This window comes from Stylophora pistillata, chromosome 2, assembly GCF_964205215.1.
Source record: "Stylophora pistillata chromosome 2, jaStyPist1.2, whole genome shotgun sequence".
Lineage (NCBI taxonomy): Eukaryota > Metazoa > Cnidaria > Anthozoa > Scleractinia > Pocilloporidae > Stylophora > Stylophora pistillata.
In genome coordinates, this window is record NC_142520.1 from 13651725 (window position 1) to 13670574 (window position 18850).

The 18850-nt window shown below is 37.0% G+C and overlaps 1 protein-coding gene across 3 annotated transcripts; it reads left to right on the forward strand.

Moving 5' to 3' along the window:
* The first annotated feature begins 203 nt into the window (after positions 1–203).
* LOC111345021 (adhesion G protein-coupled receptor D1-like) lies at positions 204–14756 on the forward strand. Of its 3 annotated transcripts, none has more exons than XM_088749008.1 (19): positions 204–625; positions 2356–2479; positions 4115–4188; positions 4609–4668; positions 5652–5859; positions 6318–6422; positions 6944–7031; positions 7733–7823; positions 7997–8049; positions 8773–8896; positions 9191–9294; positions 9551–9656; positions 9873–10023; positions 10144–10225; positions 10712–10778; positions 11471–11547; positions 12078–12198; positions 12328–12369; positions 12906–14756. In XM_088749008.1, the coding sequence occupies exons 2-19, from the start codon at positions 2428–2430 to the stop codon at positions 12978–12980; spliced, it is 1680 nt and encodes a 559-aa protein (XP_088605134.1). In that variant the 5' UTR covers positions 204–625; positions 2356–2427; the 3' UTR covers positions 12981–14756. The 3 variants fall into 3 exon arrangements, with proteins under 3 accessions (XP_088605134.1, XP_088605135.1, XP_088605136.1); XM_088749009.1 differs by lacking the exon at positions 204–625 and adding an exon at positions 1518–1996; XM_088749010.1 differs by lacking the exon at positions 204–625 and having other exon boundaries at positions 2024–2479; positions 9554–9656.
* The last annotated feature ends 4094 nt before the right edge of the window (positions 14757–18850 follow it).

An 18850-nucleotide genomic window follows, 5' to 3' on the forward strand; every position in this document is an offset into this window, starting at 1 on the left:
TATTTCAGGATCATAAAAGTAAAACCCATGTAGTTCTTTCAAAGGTTCTTTTTTCCACTAGTTTCGACATATTTGCGAAAACTATTTTTGGCACTGAGAAAACAGCAATTTAGGACCCAAGGCATCTTCGTTTTTAAGCTTCTTTTGAGGTACAAGCAATGCGACGTTTTCAGGCCAGCTTTTGGAAAGAAATGCTGCGTGCGAAGAAGCTTTTTAAAATGAATCCAGCTTCCGACCCATCCTCGTATATCTGAGAAAAAGGGACTTTTTTCGCGTGAGTGTGTGTTTGGCACCTAGGAGCTGAACGTGGACGGTAAACATTCTTTACATTACTGTATTTGGCAGGCTGACATTTAATATTTTTCAACCATTCGGTGACAAAAAGGTTGTTTGCCTTTCCCAGGAGTCAATTAAGTTCCAGAAAGCTTCACCTGCGCCTAAAAGCAATCCAACTAATAACTACAAATTAACCTTCTTTGAAAGCCGCTTCGTCGCATTTTCAGAGATGTACTCTTTGTTGGGATTTACTAATTTTCACAAAGGCAGAGAAATAAGTCTTCTTTTAGGTCCAATTGAGGTTTACTCAAAAATACGAACGACGAAGTCTTCAAATTGAATAGCAGAGGTAATTCAGCTTTCCTCATTTTATGTAGAAGGTGGTGTTGTGCATCGTGGTTATCTAGTAGATAAATGAATCTTTAATCTTTTTTCTGGCGATGAACTACAATTCAGAGCCTGAAAAGTGATAACCCGTTTATTCCTCTCTCCTTATTTTCCTAATTCATTGAAAAGAAAAAAAAGATCCCACCGTACAAGATATTTTGAGGTTTTGCTTCGGATACTTAGCTAAAGCTCACTCGACTCGTTTGTGCTCCTCTCTGTGCAGCATGCATATTACACTTTTCCATTACTTTAAATCACTCAACAGTCTGAACACTACTAAGGTATTCGGACTTTTTCTCTTAAGTTCAGCTGACTCAGCGTTTGCGTGAGAGTGATTGATAAACCCAAACTCCTTTCATCACGTACTCTCCTAATGGGAAAACTGAGACAGTATTTTTCCGGAAACCGAAAGCATCGAATGTTGCGATGCCTTAAACTCAAAGAAATTTTATCTCAGCGACAGACATTAAAATAATGATGATGATGCGGTGGCCCATAAGTGTCACGGCAAAAACAACCAGAAATAGCAAACTCACGGCAAGACAACTTCAATTTATGTTAAAACTCACGGCAATGTAACGCCAACTCACAGCAAGACAATGCCAATTCACGGCAAGACAACGCCAACTCACGGCAAGACAACGCCAACTCACGGCAAGACAACGCCAACTCACGGCAAGACAACGCCAACTCACGGCAAGACAACGCCAACACATGCCAACTCACACTGATAGGCCATCGTATGATGATAACAATAATAATAATAATAAAAATAAATAAATAATAGTAATAAATAATAATAAATTAACTGAATGTAGCATTCAGTTGATTTCTCTGCAATAATAATATGAATTATGAATAATGATCACAATATCAAAAGAGTAAAGTTAACTTTAGAATCACTAATGTTTCATGAAAAATAATCACGTGCAGCTATAATACCTGGTTACCAAGACGACCATGTTATATTCTCAATTGTGAGATGTAAGTGACATAAATGATGTGCAATTGCATACGGTGAAGAGGTCAAGCCTCACGAGCAAGAAAAATTATAATCTTCCTCGTAATTATACATTCATAGAATAAAATGGAACTTACGAGTAAAATTTAAAGCATTTTGCTAATTACGGGAAGCAGTCATTTTAGGATAGCAGTGCGTCAGTTGTGACGGGGGAGAATTACTTTGTTCCTGAGTTAACACGTAAACCAAACAAATAAAAAAATCATGTTACGACTTCCTTCAATGCATTGATAAGGTTTCAGTGCAGTCCGCTCGAGCGAAGGAAAAGTTCTTTGCTGGAAAGATAATATTTGAGTTGATGGATGGTAAAAGGTATTAACAAAGAGAATTACGAGACTTCTAGAAAACCGTCTCTAAAATTTATTTGGATTTGACAGATAAGCTATTCTAATATTCAAATGCCCTTTAGTAGGTGAAATTTCAATTAAAATGGAGAATAAAAGTCCAGATGGCAATAATTTGCATGACACTCAATTCTACGCTCAACGCCATGGCCATAAAAACGGCTCTATAAAAGCCTGACTGGTGCTTAAAAAAAAAAAAAACATGACAAACTTGATTTATTCTTTAAGAGGAGAAAATTTTTCAAATATCAACAAATAGTATTCCTGCCATGATCCCAAAAGTATTTGATACACATCATACGGACACAACCTTATGATTGCTTCTAGGTGATTAGCTGATCTCAACACGTTTAATGGTCTAACTGAAAACGAAGTCGCGACACGTCAACCTCCAAAGAGATGGATGATTTTCATAAATTTGCACTATTTTTGGTCTCTTCATTATGTACAGGTAAGTATAAACTCGCATGTTACAAGTTAGTTCTTTTTAGCGCTATAATGGCGAGGTATTTCGCTAAGTTTCATTTTCTTTACATCTACATATCCCACATATCCTATTAATATGGATTTGTAAAACATTTTAAAGAACTTTCTTAACCCATTGCCGATTTGCAACTAAAACTATCTTAAAAAGCTGATTTAATACGTATTTTGGTATCTCTTTACCAAGAATGGCATCCTTTCTCCTGCTCGCGCACTCATTTAATTTTTTCAACCATCTGCTCGCTAAATTAAGGAAAACGGTAAGCGCATTTAACGCGCTGTAATCGGCTTGGGTTTCTCGGATAATTTTTGGCGGACCAATGCTTGAATTTCAATCAGCTTTTCGCATTCAACCTAAAATCAACTTGGGTACAGTCTGGCTAAGGAAGGGCTTTTTAAGGGTAGTCTTTTTTGCGCGAAAAGACTCGCCTGTGCATGACATTTGCATCGGTTAAGCATAATACGAAAATAATATTATGCTTTGAAAAACTTAAACCCTCTGCAAGATATGTTTAATTGTATGCTGATGAAAGATGAAAATATGAATAAGGAAAGCAGGAGCTTCATAGTGTTTTAAAAGGCTTCAACTACTGGAAAGAACTCTCCGCAGGTTTGTAACAAAAATAGAAATCCATGCAGAAAGGTTTACAAAGAGACGAAATGTATGCAGATATGTAATAGGGATAACTACCAATGTAGTCTGCTATGCAATGGAGATAATTGCACAAAAATATGCAATTTCAACACATGTGATCTGGAATGCAGCGGAACAGAACGCCGTCAGACTTGCAACCATCGTTAAGGATTTTTGTTCCATGAAATGCAATTCAAGCAGCTGTGACCAGAAGTGGAACGCTGACGGTATTTGCTGTCAAACATACAACAGCCCAGAGTGCAAAAGCACTAACAACCGAAAAGTAACTCAGTGCATTTGCAGAAATCCTGTCCAGTGTAGTGCGGGCTAATACCCCTCTAAATGCATCACGGATTATGTGTCAAGTACCACTGCCACTGGCATTTCCCTGACAGTTAAAGTCACAGCAATAGAAGAATCAATTTTCAACCTCAAATATCAAATCCACAGCGACTCGGCCTCGTGGTGAAGATTAATGTATGATTTTTAGTCTAACGATAGCAAATAAGACTATTCAAGTCATGGAATTTAGGCATTGTCAAGCAAACTACTTTGCGAAACAGGACAAAACCTACTGCTATGATAAATATTTTCTTAAATTGCTTCTTCCATTGGATCCCATACTTTTTTAGGTTTTATAAAGATTGCATCTGCAAAGAAACATAAATTCCAATTATCGCGTCTATACGATACATCTCCTTTTCTAATTAACTAACAAAAATTACATTTTCTTGTATATATAGCTCGGTGAATTTTTGTATCATCGGATTCTTAATAGTTGATTAGTGAGATTGCAAAGCCGACATTCCAAACAAAAGCCCTTCGTCCAAGTCATAAGTGTATTGATGGTGTTGAATATCGTATATTTATCCTATCCTTAAAAAAAATTGATTTTTTACAATGGCCAGAAAACGTTACGTAAATACTAGAATAGTTTGATTTCATAACAAGCTTCTTTTTCAATCTAAGGTCCTTTACAATCAGCGACTGGATCATCCCAACGTTATAGAAGATCCAAAAACATCTCAAAAACAGAAGAATTGGTATGCACTGCTAAGTCCAATCCTTCTGACATGTACTTATTCTATGGTATCATACTTTCTACTGTCACTGTTGTCGCTATTGTCGTTGCTAATGCCATCGTTGTTTAGTGCCATTATTATTGCCATAACTATTTTTACCGTTATTAATACTAGTAAGTGATTTTTTTGTTGTGTTTGGATTTTTTAATTTGTTTTGATCCTTTTCGGTAGCTTTGTTTGCTGTTTGCTGTTTTCAATTGTCTTGATTTTTTTTTTTAATTTTTCCAACAAGAATTTAAAAAAAAAGATTTAGACGTGGTTCAGCTGCACTTCATAGACCATGGACATATTTGAAAGTTAACTTTAAAAACGTTTGGCATTTTTATCAATCTTTTTCGCCACGTATTACAAAACTAAATTAATATGTTATCTCTCTTTCAGTCAAACAATTTTACCTTGATGTTAAACAAAACAGATATTCAACATGATGACTCTTTGCAAGTATGTCCAATTGTTGTTTACAATCCATCAGGCATTATTTTTCTACACGTGTGAACGAATATACCTCAGCTAAAGCCGGAGGATATCCAGCGATGTTTTCCAAGTAATATTCCCCAATTTTCAAACCGTACACAGATACGATACAAATCTTCGTTCAATTTGGGGAGATAGATGCGAGATCATACCCCAACGTGGTACAGGGTAGTGTTTGAACCCTCCTCTCCCTCCCCTTAGCTCTTAGCGTCTTTGTTACGTTGCTATATTTGATAAAAAACTTTTACATAAATAACTCGTTATATAATCTGCAAAATAATGTTAATATTATGGGATACATACAATACATATACCAATAACGTCATCGAAAATAACGGACTTGTTTTAGATTTCATACTTTTTCTACACAAATGTTTGACTCGTTAAATGGAGAAAAAAAAACAGCTTGACAGGAAAATGGAAATTGAGACTCAGAAGATGTCAATAGATTTACTCTAATACCCCTTTGCACTTAAAAGTTTTAACTCTCTAGTGGCTGATATCAACCCCTAAACCATACCTGATATAATCTATATCCGTGAACTGATTTTAAAATTTACTACAAAAGTGTCCAAAATGAACGAAAAGCAACTAAAGTCAGACCGATTTTTAATTCATGATGAAAGAGCGTTTAGCTGTTATACTTATGGAGGAAGGGGCGATCATTTTTGTTCAGACGGTCGTACCAGATGACATTAAAAAGTGAACATTCCGTGCAGCAAACGGTAAGCTGCTCGTAAACATCTTGTCCTAAAACTTTGCAGCACAATAAACACAATTAGTAATTTATCTTGTAAGAAAAAGATAACAATGATAGTAATGATGGAAGAGTCATTGTCATCAGCAGTGATAAGGATTTTTTAGGGTGCTGATTCAGCACCCTAAAAAATCATTCTCACGGAGGCACGCTCTCTTTGTGTATAAATTTTTTTTGGTATATTCTTTTGCAGAACGTTGTCGATTTGTTGCAAGACACTCTTGCCAGGTACAAAGAGATATCGTTCACAGAAGTTCAGCATAAAATAATAACAGAACAGAAACGGAAAAAGTTGATCTACGCAACGGCAAACGCCTTTCAGACCTTTGCTCTCAGATATGCCCGACACCATCTGAACAAATCAAAGCCAAGGATAACGAGGAGATACGATAAAATCCGCGGTAAGTTTAAATCTTCTTTGTTTGTACAAAAATTGTAAAATTTTATACCTCCAAAAAAAATTAATAAATAAATAAAGCCATGCCAAGATTGCTTGTTTTCTACAAGAATAAAAAGATGGAAACTATATGACAAACAAAAAATTAAGTGGTACCAAGATTGAAGGCTAAAATTTTTTTTTCTTGGAGCTAATTTCCATTTCTATTCAAAGCATCGAGTCAGCATCACTATCAATATCAAGTATCTGAGGGTGTTAGTACATAAGTCTTATTCTAGGAATACATTAAGTAGTCCCATAACCTTTGAAGCAGAATACACTTAAAATCCCAAGAATGAACTTTATAGTGTACGATAAATATGTCTCATGTTAGAGTTTATCAATTTCTATTCAACATTATTCTTAAGATATCTTACGATAATTCTGTAATGTTTAACCATCATTATTTGTCCATTACACCAGTTCTTCGTATTCGGAAGATTCGTCCACTAGACTTAGATGACTTTCGCCTCGGTGAATCAATAGGTGAAACTGTCAACATCCCATCCGTCAACTTTAAAGAAAAGGGTAGGTAACAGAATGCGATGTATAAATCAAACTTATCAATATGAGTTACATGGAATTGGTCTCGCGGTGATTTGCGACGTGAAATGAATTGACCATTGTCTTGAACAAAACCATTTTACTTCTTTCCTTTTTTCTTTCTGAAAACCCCGTTTGGATATATGAAGCTTGCGATAGCCTCGGGAGGGGTAGGGGGGTAAAATGTCCCAAAACATAACAACTATGATCTTCAACTGAAAATAAAACAATGCGCCAAAAATATAACAAGTCAATTGCCGAGTAACGTTTTCGAAGAGGAATTCATGTGATGAATACCAGAAAGAAAACAATGAGTAATAATTGCTGAATTCGTAAATGCTATAGAAATACTCGTCAACCCCTTTACGGGGGGAAGGGAGCGGGCTAAGTGAAGAGTCCACAGTTTCGTTATATAATCTACATGCATATGAAGAACGATTCATACGCAGTCAAACTAGCTCACGGAAACATTGTGTAGGTTTTTTTTTACCTTTGTTTTGCCATAGGTTTAGTGATTGTCGGAATAGTGTATAGAGACCTACATGAGCTACTCGGAGAAAGAGAATCAAACGGCACTACATCAAAGAAGAGGAGGTATTTTTAAACACGCTCGTATGATCACAACCACTAATTCAGGAGCTTACCCTTCAATTCTCGCTGAGTTGTGAGTTCCTGGGGACGGTAGCGTCTGAGATCTGATCAGGAATTGCGTTTTTCCCAGCGTCTTTGTTCTTTGTTGTAGACAAAGTTTTGTGTTTGAAATTAAAGGACGATGACAATGGCAATAAAAATGTACGAAGTGATGGCTGAGGGAAGAACAAAGACCATTGGCAATGACTTGATACATCCTAGTGATGATAATGATAATAACAAAAAGCATGAAAGATAGAGTCCCGCAAATGATACTTTTAGTGTGAATTAGGGTTCCAAGTCTCAGCCTCACCATTTGGGTCACGTGAGAAAAACTGGTACTTAACCATTACAATCCTGTGCAGCGATTAGGCCCATAAATGCTACATTCGTTTTTCTGCACCCGCTTGCGTATACGCTGAGATTGTTTATTTACAGATAGAATATAGAGGTTTTGCACAGCAGCCATGTTGGATGGCAGGAAAATATTGTGATTAAGAAAGAAACATTCTTCCCATGAGAAAAATTATCTATTGCTCCTGCCATCTAACATGGCTGCTGTGCAAAACCTCTATAGATAATCTGGCGAAAGGAAATTCAAGGTAACGTCTACTGGTTTGTTTAGCGAGCGATAACTGAGGGTTTCATGTGTCTTTGTCATTTAGGCGTCTCGACAGCTTGATAATGGCAGCTGCAATGGATCCGAAGCCAAAACGCTTGAAACGAAATGTCGTCCTGAAGTTTAGAAACCGACGGGTAAAAAATACACGTGTAACTGAAATAATATGAAATGAATGATAAGCTATGTCAACGAATGAATAGATGGAAAAAAAAAAGTACAATACAAGGCTAATGCCGTTTTCGAGATTAGCTGTGCTCTTGTTTTCCTAAAGTATTAAACCAGGCTGACAAAGTAATTCATTCTTTAGTTTCGTGACGCAACCAGGCGTTGTGTGTACTGGAGAGGATTTGATTCCATAAGGTAAGAATAATTAATTTTGTGGTGCTTAGCAGTATTTTACAGTAATCAAACCTCTATTATCAGCGAACGCGTACACCGTAAAAACCTAAAATGGGGTTGTTATAGTAAAACTTGTTCGCTTCGTAGGCATCAGGAAGAGAAAAGTGTGACTGAAAAAAAAGTGTGACTGAAAAAATCTAGAGTGACTGTCCAAAAACTTCAGAATGTCCCAGGCAGTCACTTTAATGCATCAGTTTTCAGATTAATGTGAGAATTTCGCTAATTTTTCCCACTCGTTTTATCTAATTATCTTACTTGGTTTTCCTATTTTTATTTTCTCTACTTTTGTGTTATACTAAGGAAATTCAAGTAATATATGTCTTAGTGGCTATTTTACTAGATAATGTTATGTTTATTATAAGCCATAATACTAAGCCTCCTCACCTATTAACTCTGTGTTTCGTTGGCCAATCTTCCTAATCACTCTTGCGCATCACTTTAGCAAATAGACAGCTATCTTTTTAAGGATGAGTTATTTCAAAAGCTGAAATGTTACAAAAACCCAGATACGCTTCATGTATCCTTCCTTGATAACGCCCCAGAGCATGGGCGAATGGAAAGACAGGCTAATTGAGTTAGATGACTCCAAGCCACATAGCCAACCTCTCAACGAATAGAGAATAGGGAGGATGTATTATTAATCAATTCATAGATTGAGCTAACAAGTCGGGTCTGTTGTATTAGTTCTGACGGATGGTCAGATGAAGGATGTCGCGTATCTAAAAGAAACTCAGACGACACAGAGTGCAGCTGCAACCATTTGACTCACTTTGCAGTTTTGTTCGACTTTGGCAACACTTCAGCAAAGGTAATGGCGATTGTCCCTTTAGGTGGTTATACGATCACGGGTCAATAACTATTTTTTTTAATAATAATAATAATAATAATTACAGCAAAACAGCATCATGATAAACAATTACAAACTCATCCAGATTTAAAGTAAAATCGAACCCAATTTTAGATATTTCGCTGTGGTTATGTCTACTAAAGGGTGCTGTTATTCTATTTTATGCTGGTTACGCGATATTAGGTCAGATGATATCGATTTCTTTCACCAATTAAAATTTGCTATTTTTTGTCTGGTATTACGGTGGCAAAATAGCCAACGAAGATAGATGAGGAGATATTGACGATTCTCACCTACGTGGGACTGATCTTGTCTTTGATTGGAATCATTCTTACGATAGTTTTGTATGCTCTCCTCACGTAAGTTTCTTCTTTTATTTGTTCTTTTGTTTGTTTGTTTGTTTGTTTTTTGGCTTTTTCTTGATTTTTTTTTACTACACTTCGTACTCTCGAACTATGACCTCTCTAGTTTAATTGTCTTTTCTCGTACTTGTAGTTAAGTTCATATCCTTTAAATTTTGATACTGTTGTACAGTTTCTTACTTGATGTAAAAAACAATTATGCTGTTTTAACTTTTTATCTCTATCAACAAAATTGTCTTTTTTTTTTTTTCAGTAGCGATGTACATCAGCCCCTGTCTCAAGTGAGGTTAAGTCTTGCTGCCTCTCTGGGACTTGGTCAGATCATGTTTCTTGCCGGGATCAATGCCACACAGGACAAAGTAACCGTTTGCCTTTATTTTTGTTTTTAAAAAACCCAACATAACACAAAGTCAGAAAAAGCTTTCGTGACAACTTCGTGACAACTTCGTGACAACTTTGTGACGGAGGAGTCTTAGCTTTCGTGACAACTTTGAGCATTTGACCATGTCTATGCTTGTTGCAACGATTCTTCTTTTGAAGTTTGACAACTAGCGTTATCTTTCCTTGATTCGTAGGGTATTTGTGTCGCAGTGGCAGCCTTGATGCAGTATTTTTTCATGTCAGCTTTTTTTTGGATGCTTGTTGAAGGAATTTATCTTTACCTGTTTGTTGTCAAAGTTTACAATATAGATGAGAGGATGGCTTTGTACCATGCTTGTTCATGGGGTAAGCTCTTGCACTATTCCAAGACTATGAAAAACTATATCGAGTTTTCTATATCAAAGTGATTCTAATGCGTAGTGATTTCATCTTTGATGAAACTTTCCTCCTTTTTTTTAATTACAGGTCTCCCAGCCGTTTTGGTCAGTATTTCGCTGATAATTGCTTCAGCAAGAGAGGAAATCGATAGTTTCATCAGCAAAGAATAGTAAGCATTCCAATCTCCCGGTTAGCTAAATCGCCTCCCGGTTAGCTAAATCGCCTCCCGGTTAGCTCAATGAATAGAGCGCTGGACTGTTGTGAGGGAGGTCGAGGGTTCGAGACCTGGCCGGACCAACACTCAAGGTCTTAAAATAATTGAGAATATACTACCTTTCCAGAACATCCCACGCACGATATTACTGTGTGATGTAGGTCTTCCCCTGGGTTGGGATGAGTGGGTTGATATTTAGAGAAATTAATTATAAAGCGCTGTTGATATGTCATTGTAGATCGCGCTGTATAATAAATAATAATAATAATTATTATTATCATTATTATTATTATTAACTAAGAAGTCTAGAATAACCGGCAGCTTTTCGCGGATGTCATGGCAAAGGCAACACATTCTCCTCTCCCGCTCCTTCCACATCCGTTTGAAGGCTTCATTCAACTTCAAAACTAATATAATTATTTAATTTACATTGTGCATAAGCTGCTGGCTGTCCCACGCCAACCATTCTATCTGGATATTTGCTGTTTATGTGGGAGTGGTGGAAGTCGTAAGTAAATCACCTTTTTAACCATAACTGATACTTCTTTTGAAATTTGCACAAACAAAACAATTACAGCATGCTGTGTTTTACACATTAATCAAGTTGAGATGGCTTTTATACATAAAGGAGGTAAAACAACAACAAAAAAAAACAACAATAACAAATAATCAAAGAGAAACAGCTCAATTTTTTTATTTTTTCTGATTTTATCAGTCGCTGATAGAAAAAGAAAAGAAAGGAACAAACAAGCAAAAAAAGTTCCCCAAGACCGTTGACTCACGGTTGTGACACCCAACACGAATCTGATAATGACTTTCATTTAAAATTGTCAACCAATTTTCTTAATGTTAAACATCTATCTGCTTAATAATGAATTAGTAATCATCTAATTTGCAACTCCGAGTATTGCATTTCTATTGTTCTGGTTTGTACACCCGATTCCAGTTATCTGATATGAAAATGCATTTCACCAACTGTTCCGGAATATTCCATTCGCTCTTGTTGGATACAAAATAGGTTTTAACCAACTGGGTGCTATGCTTCTTGTTAGTTTTTTTTACCATCTCGTACCCAACGCACCCCCATGGGATAGTTGTTAAATACCTGAGCCTCAGACTGAGGAAAAAAGTTTGTATTTGAGTGGTTGAGGGCAATCGCACACGCCTGTTTAACCCATCTTAAATTTTATCATTTTGTAGCTTAATTTGTTAATTCTGGCCAGAGTTATTAAAGAAATATCCGCAATACAGTCAGCTCCGGAAAATCATCAGATAGGGTAAGAATAAAAGAGAACTCTAGAGACGGGAAAACCATAACACCAACAACAAAAATAATGACAACAATAACGGCAAAAAAAAACAAAAACAAAAATAACAAAAAAAAAAAAAAAAAACAGCCAAAGACTTAAGCCGTGGCACTTTGCTTTTGAGTTATGATTATCTGCCTTGTATCGAACCTGTTTTTGGTATTCATCATTGGTTCATGAAAATGTATCGTTTGAAATGCACCTCTGGCGATACAGGGGGAAAAATTTAGGAGTTTTGCTAGGTTTTGCAGTCAATTTGGTAATTCATGGTCTTTGCTCTTTGAAGTAAGGTTTTCGGGGTGCATTATCGCTTTTCGTTTGATATCTTATTCTATTTTATCCTTTTTTTCTGTTTCTTTTTTCTATAATTCAATCGGATGAGCTCGTTGGTCTTAGGCAAGGAACTCAGTGATACAGCCCGGTCGCATATTATTGTTAATCTATTTTTCTTATTTGTCAATTTGTTATTGTTTGTTTGCTTATTGTAATTTTTTTCATAGACTTTGTATCAAGACATGCGTTGTAATGATTCCCTTGCTGGGTATTACGTGGTTGTTTGGTATCCTTTCTGCATTTCACAAAGCTTTCGCTTATGTATTTACTATCTTCAGCTCGACTCAGGTAAACATATCCATCCATATGTTTAACCCGACAAACTTTTAGTAAGCTTATTAAAAAATCACATGAAACCAACCTCATAATTGTTAAGTTGCATGTATCATCCAGGAATGCATCTTATTCTTTTTACAGGGATTTCTTATTTTTCTTTTGCATTGTGTGCGAAACACTCAGGTAAGTACAAATGGTGTTGTTTTAACTGAACTGATTTAAAGTTTGATTATCGAATATGATGACGTTTAAACGCCAATTCACACAAAGTCATAATGCTCAGCTGAATGAAAAATTGCAATTTTCGCTGTAAGATTAATTTTCTCTAGCCCCCCCCCCCCCCACCCCCCACAGGCGACTAACTACAGGAGTTGTATGATGGGGAAGACTTACACTGCTTGGTTATTAAAGCAATTCAAGATTGGACGTAAAATTATGGTGACGATCACGTTAAAAGCTGTCAGAGGAGTAACCTAGCCTTTTTGAAATTGTCTTCAAATTTGCAAGTCGCCAAACGATCCTCACATTTTTAATATTGCTTAGCAACCCTGCCGCTTGACTAAGTCGAAGAAAAGTCCCTTTTCCCTTCTTCTTTGCCTTAACGACACGTTTTAAGTCTTACTTTAGGTTATCTATCGGAATCTCAAACTAGTATTTTTCAGACACCCTTTCTCGCGGCTGAGACTAAAAGAATGTCATGATATTTTTTCCTGTTGCAGATTAGAGAGTGGTCGAAGAGAAAGTTTAACGCCATATTTCCAGCTGCAAGTTGTATGAGATCTGACAGTGAATAGAGTGTCTCCATCCAATCACATCTCATTTATCAAGACTCAATGATGATCGATAGAAGAAATAGGTCGTAGAGATTAACGAGTTCTGTGAAGTGATCTGTCAGTCCTTTAGCTATTGGGGTGTTGCTCTTTCATAAGTATAATTTTGTGAAATGCCTTCGTAGTTTCATAACTCTTTCATCTGAATTGTACGTTATAAATGAGTAGGGAGTGATCATGGAACAATAACTTAACAGGGGTTTCCTTATTGCAATTAAGTTAAAAGGGATAGAATGGTGACATTGGAGAATTCAAGTAGAACTTCGCCTTTAAAAAGCTATCTCGGTTTAAAAATTGTTTTCTTAAATGTCGGGCTCCGCTAAAGCGCCTCATGCACAGCATAGTTGCTAGAATGCCAGACTAAGAAAATCATACTTGAAAAGAAAGCCGAACAATTATTAATGCCTTCATTGAGGTGCTTAAAGTACTACAGTCTTCAATCAAAAGGAAGCTGGTCATTATGCAAACCTGTACCTATAGGATAGCTATGATATATGTATAACGGGTCAAACTCGTCTGACTTGTCTGATTTTCCAGTGTATTTGAGTTACGATAGTAATTATAAAATTCGAGCGAATGAACAATTTACATATACAAGGACTCATTTGTTTAAGAGCTTGGTTTTCTCAGTTTTTGAATGACTTATCAACGTCTCATCATTAAATAATAATTTAATAATCTCGGAAGATAAAACAGCGAAAACCGAAGGGGGCAGATGTTTGCAATCTCTTCTCAGGAAACTGTCTATGACACTTAGCTGCCCTTCAGGCATGAGGTCGTTGCGCATTGGGGGGATCGGTGGGGGAGGGGGGGGGGCTTCCAGAAAGCGAGGGCATCATTAATTAGTTACATGTATAACCCGTGAAGGTTTTATTTGCAAAAAGATGATAGCTTGCACCTTCTAACGTTTTCTAAAATTATGAAAAAGCGTGAAGCTTGATCATTCTTTTAGGTTTAATTTGAAATGAAATTGGATTGATGTTTCGCTGTCCATTGCCAAAACGAAAAGGAATTGAAATACTACCAATTACAACAAAAATTTAAAGAAAAAAACTTGATAAAATGCTAAAAAAGTTAAAAGTTGAAATTATTTTCAGCTACTTAAAATGAAGATTCAGGTCAATCATAAAGCGAGGATAGCTTTAGCAAATATTTTCAAATTACCCTTAGTTTAATTAAAATAATGTACACGGGATATCTGTGTTCCTGTGAAGCAAGTGTTTTTAGGAAATTTGGTTCAACTAAGACTTACGGGATCTGAGCCATAAGGATTTTAACCCAGTCACTGAATGCCACATGATTTTAAATGGATCTGGTCTAATGTAGTTTTCATGGCTAACAGATATGTGTGCGTGCTTTGTAACGTTTTGTTACGTAGCCGTAAGGGGTCTCAAACGGGCTGAAATTGGCTGAAAACGCTCGTATGCCAATCGTTTACCTAGAGTACTTCTTAATTGATACTTGTGGAACTCTGGAAAACAGTAAATAACGTACCATGAAGAAGTAGATTAGTCGAGTGTTTAGAATGTGGATAACGATTATTGTTTCATCTAATAATGGGACTTGAGAAAGAACGACTGTGATGTAAAAAAAAAACATTTAATGACAAGAACATCTTGAACGATGTATGCGCTTTAGAACCTTGTTTATTTTCCAAAAAGGCTGCCGCTAAATAAGAATATAGAATCCTATCAGAGACTGGATATAACGCACGCTAAATAAAGTCATTTTTTATTCAAAGTTTTCTTAAATTTCACCATCGTCACCATTTTAACTTACTGATATCCATTTCGGTGATCGAAATATTTGGTTTCTGACAGACAGGCACCACTGATTGATTAAAAATGAAGAACTGCGGCGCAGCTCAGAATTCATTTCGGCAATAATTACTTCCTTAAACCTGTCATGTCTATCAAAAGCTCTAGGTTAAAAATCGGATTTTTGTGTTAATCTAACACCTTCCTGGTTAATCGGAACACCTCAGCGCTTCAAAATTTGCAAGTTTGTCATCAAACTTTCTGGATTTTTGCCTGTGATGAAACTTTTTTAGGAGACATTCTGTTAGTAGTCGCATTAATTAGGTGAAATCAAATAATCAATTAGGGGTCTGAATGCATGGTTCGCATTATATTCCAGTAGCCGGTTTCTTTACTGTAAGCTTATCTCCGCTGATTGCTCTTGCAGTTACTGTGACAAATCAACATTATCTTTCTCAGGGTTAAAGAAAACGGTGAAATAGCAGTAACAAGCCTGGAAGTGTGCAACTTGTCAGAGCTGGTTCTGAGTTCGCAAACATTGATACTGCGCGAACTTTTCGTGTTGAAACTCTTGACCTAGCGAGCGATGGAAAGGTGCAGGTTTTCACTTTCGTCTTTGCTGTTATCATGTGACAGTGCCTTGTGGTGGGGTAGGTGTCATAAAACCAGAGGCCTGAGATGGAGTAAATGTGTTAGAACCACGGACTGTTGGTGGTGTTGATGGAGCAGAACCAGGAAGTTGTGTAGGGGTAGGGCCAGGAGTTTGGGATGGGGTGGGTGCAGCACATGATGTACTACTGGAAGGTGACATCTTTAATGAGTATTGATTTCCCTCATTGTCTTTAAAGCCCAGAGCATCATAAGGCTTTTCGTGCTCTGCTTGAGACAGCTTCTAACCTACGACGTACCCGTCGTTTAGAAAGTGTTGCCATCTCCTTAGTGAACAATTGTCTCTCACTGAAATCATTACTTTACTGTTTCTCTAACTTTCTTACATATTTTTTTTTAGTTCTTCATTTTCTTTTTCTTGATTAGATATTTTTTTCTTATCCTGGCTGTTGAGGATTTCCTCTGTTAGTTCCTCAAGAAGATTTTCCTTTTCGTCTTTAAGATTTTCATACTTTTTTCTCCATTCATCGACTTCCCCATGACACTCCTGTAACCTTTCCATTAAAACTGTTGTTTGTTGCTTCAAGTCTCTTTAGTTCTTCCTCCATCTCCCCAGAATTCATTTCATCACCGGCCAAAATGCTGAGGTTTGTCCAGCCGTTTAAATTTTTATTTCTCTGCTCTTTTGAGCCGGATCTGTTTTTTTTTTTTCCTTAAGCTCTCAGTTAGACGAATGGTCGTAACTCGCAAACGTTCTTTCATTCGTTTGGAATCTCTTTTATTTCTCAGAACAGTTCCAGGTATAATTTCGGTAAGCAAGTCGATGTGGTTTTTCTCGGAGTTCTTTAAACTTGCCCACTGCAACAGTATAATGTTTTGGATAGCCATCCTGTACACAACTTGATCACCAGCAATTGCTTGTTTTGCAACATAGTCCAGATGTTTGTAGTTAGGGTGTTGTGAAGAAACTGTTCCATATATAAGCACATTCACATTCATAAGTTTTGTCAGGCATTTCACTGTATAATAATACAGGTGATGCTGAAATCTTGTTGCCCGGAAAATAATTAATATCTTGGGATCCGGAAATCGGGCTCTCCTGATGCTGAAATTTGCATATTGAAAATAATTTGTTGTGTTGGTGGGTGACCTTTAAGTTTCTCGCGGCGTTTTCGCGCCATCAGGAGAGTGCGGTTTCAGATCCCCCTGGTTTTAAATTTCCGGGCAATAAGATAAAAAGAGACTGGAAGAAAGAAAGCCAGGTTACCCGGGGAGATTGAAAACAACATGGTTGATCAAAGAAATAGCAAAGAAGTGTGCTACTTTTATGGTGGATTTCGCCGCACGGTTCCGTAGGAATATCATCATTTCTCGACCAGAAAAGATCAAAATTACAGAGAAACAAGACCTAAAAACGCAATGGATATGAAGTCCTGAGAAATATGATTTATTGTGTCTTGAAGTGTGGCTTCGACGCTTTTAAAATCGCAGTGAACAAAGTTGTTGCACTCCAAAGATTGCCGGCGAAAGGACATCTACGGAGACCTGGTGATGTTGTTCTTGCACTGCCGCCATAATGTTACTACATAATATCATCTGTACTGTTACTCTTGAAAAAACGCAACGATTACGACGTGGAAGCCGACAATGTTCTAAGAATATTTTGGGTCTCGGGTCGTACTAAATAACCGTCAGTGAACATTTGAGACTTTGCAAGGGAGTAAGGAGGTAACTGGGATTTTAAATCTATTTTCTCAGTTAAGTCTCTAAGTCGTGAGGAGTTGCGTGACTCGCTTTTGTTTATTCTGGCCCATTCAACTGCGCGTGCGTGTCCGAGATCTCTAGCCATGTTGCTGTTATCATGTGTTCGTTGGGAGTATGGCTTCATTGCCTCATGGTAGAAAACCGAGGTAGGAAGTTGCATGAATTAAAAGAAGTAACCCTAGCAGGAAGAAAGCTTTAAAGTTTTTTTATCCATCTCTTTTTCTTTCTTTGACGGCCTACTATAATTTCAAATGAATAAAGGCTGATAGTTTCGAAAGAAACTGTTTGGGGCTGCGTCGGTGGGAGTAACGAAATAATTTGGATATATCAACAGAGTTGAAATGGTAAATTGGCCATCGTAACGATTACAAAAGCTGACGTTTCGAGCGTTACCCTTCGTTGGAGCTCCGACGAGGGGCTAACGCTCGAAACGTCAGCTTTTGTAATCGTTACGGTGGCCAATTTACCAGTTCAACTTTGTTGATATATTAAAATTATACTATAATTTCAACTTGTTATTTATTTCCCAAAACGTTTGGAAAACGCTCTCAGTTGTGAATTAATAAATAAATAATTTGTTATTAATTCAGTTGTGAATTAATGAAAAAAGGATCATTTAACTCCTCTTTATATCCAAATGCTTATTATATTGGTGTTGTAATCTAAACTATCTGAGGTTATGAATGTAAGGTTATTAGTACAGTCCCGTCATGAAAAACGGTCTAAAGGAATCAGTGAGGTTCTTCGAACGCAGCCATGACTTAGAGTATAATCTGGGGTTATTAAATGTTGACGAGTGAGATAAATAAGGCCGGTAAAACTCACTGAAGCTATGACGCAAGTACTTTTTCAAGGTTCTAGGCGAGGGGAACATTAGAAGTCGCAAGTTGGTATAAAAACTGCAAATACAAAGACGTTACAGAAACCTTGCGATTTGGCCAAATAAATTGTGAATTAACGTAAAAATTGAGACAAGTCTAAACTAGTATTGACCTAACAGTATTTGTTTGAGTTATCGCCAGTTTGCACATATTTTTCACACATGAGTAATGTTATCCACTGCACAAGCTTTTGACTAGAGGGCTTATCTACCTTTGCATGAGTCATGCTGCAGTAGCGTGGGAAAAGTTTACTTTGAGATTCGGGTCTTTGGGAAAGTTCAAATCAAGCCCTGTGAGAGGTTTTCTGGATTGGGATAAGTGTCAGGAGGATATCATACAGTGGCGGATCCATTGGGAGGGTCCGGGGGGTCCGGACCCTCCCTATCAAACCTGACGGTTATAACTTTGAGACAGGACCGTATATCACTTTTAACTGGCTGATTTTTTAATGAATCCAAATAAATGGTAGGCGGCCAAGGAATTATAACGTGCAACCGCGACTGGTGAGAGGGAGTGTGGAGGAGAAGTAATTTGCCTCAAAGAGTCCAATAGTCCTATCTGAGCCAAAGTTTGGACCCCCCTGTCTAAAACTCCTGGATCCGCCTCTGTTATAGAAAGGCGATAATTCCGTTCTGTAACTCACTATTATCCATATTCTTTATAATGAATTTATTGGTTTATTATCTCTAAATATATTTAGGGACCAGTAAGTATTCTTATTAAAATCATTATATTGCAATTATCGCTTTATTAGCTCTAATATTTAGGGACGGGTAATTATTCATCTCTTGGGGAGGGGGAAGATTTTATGGTTTTCAGGGCG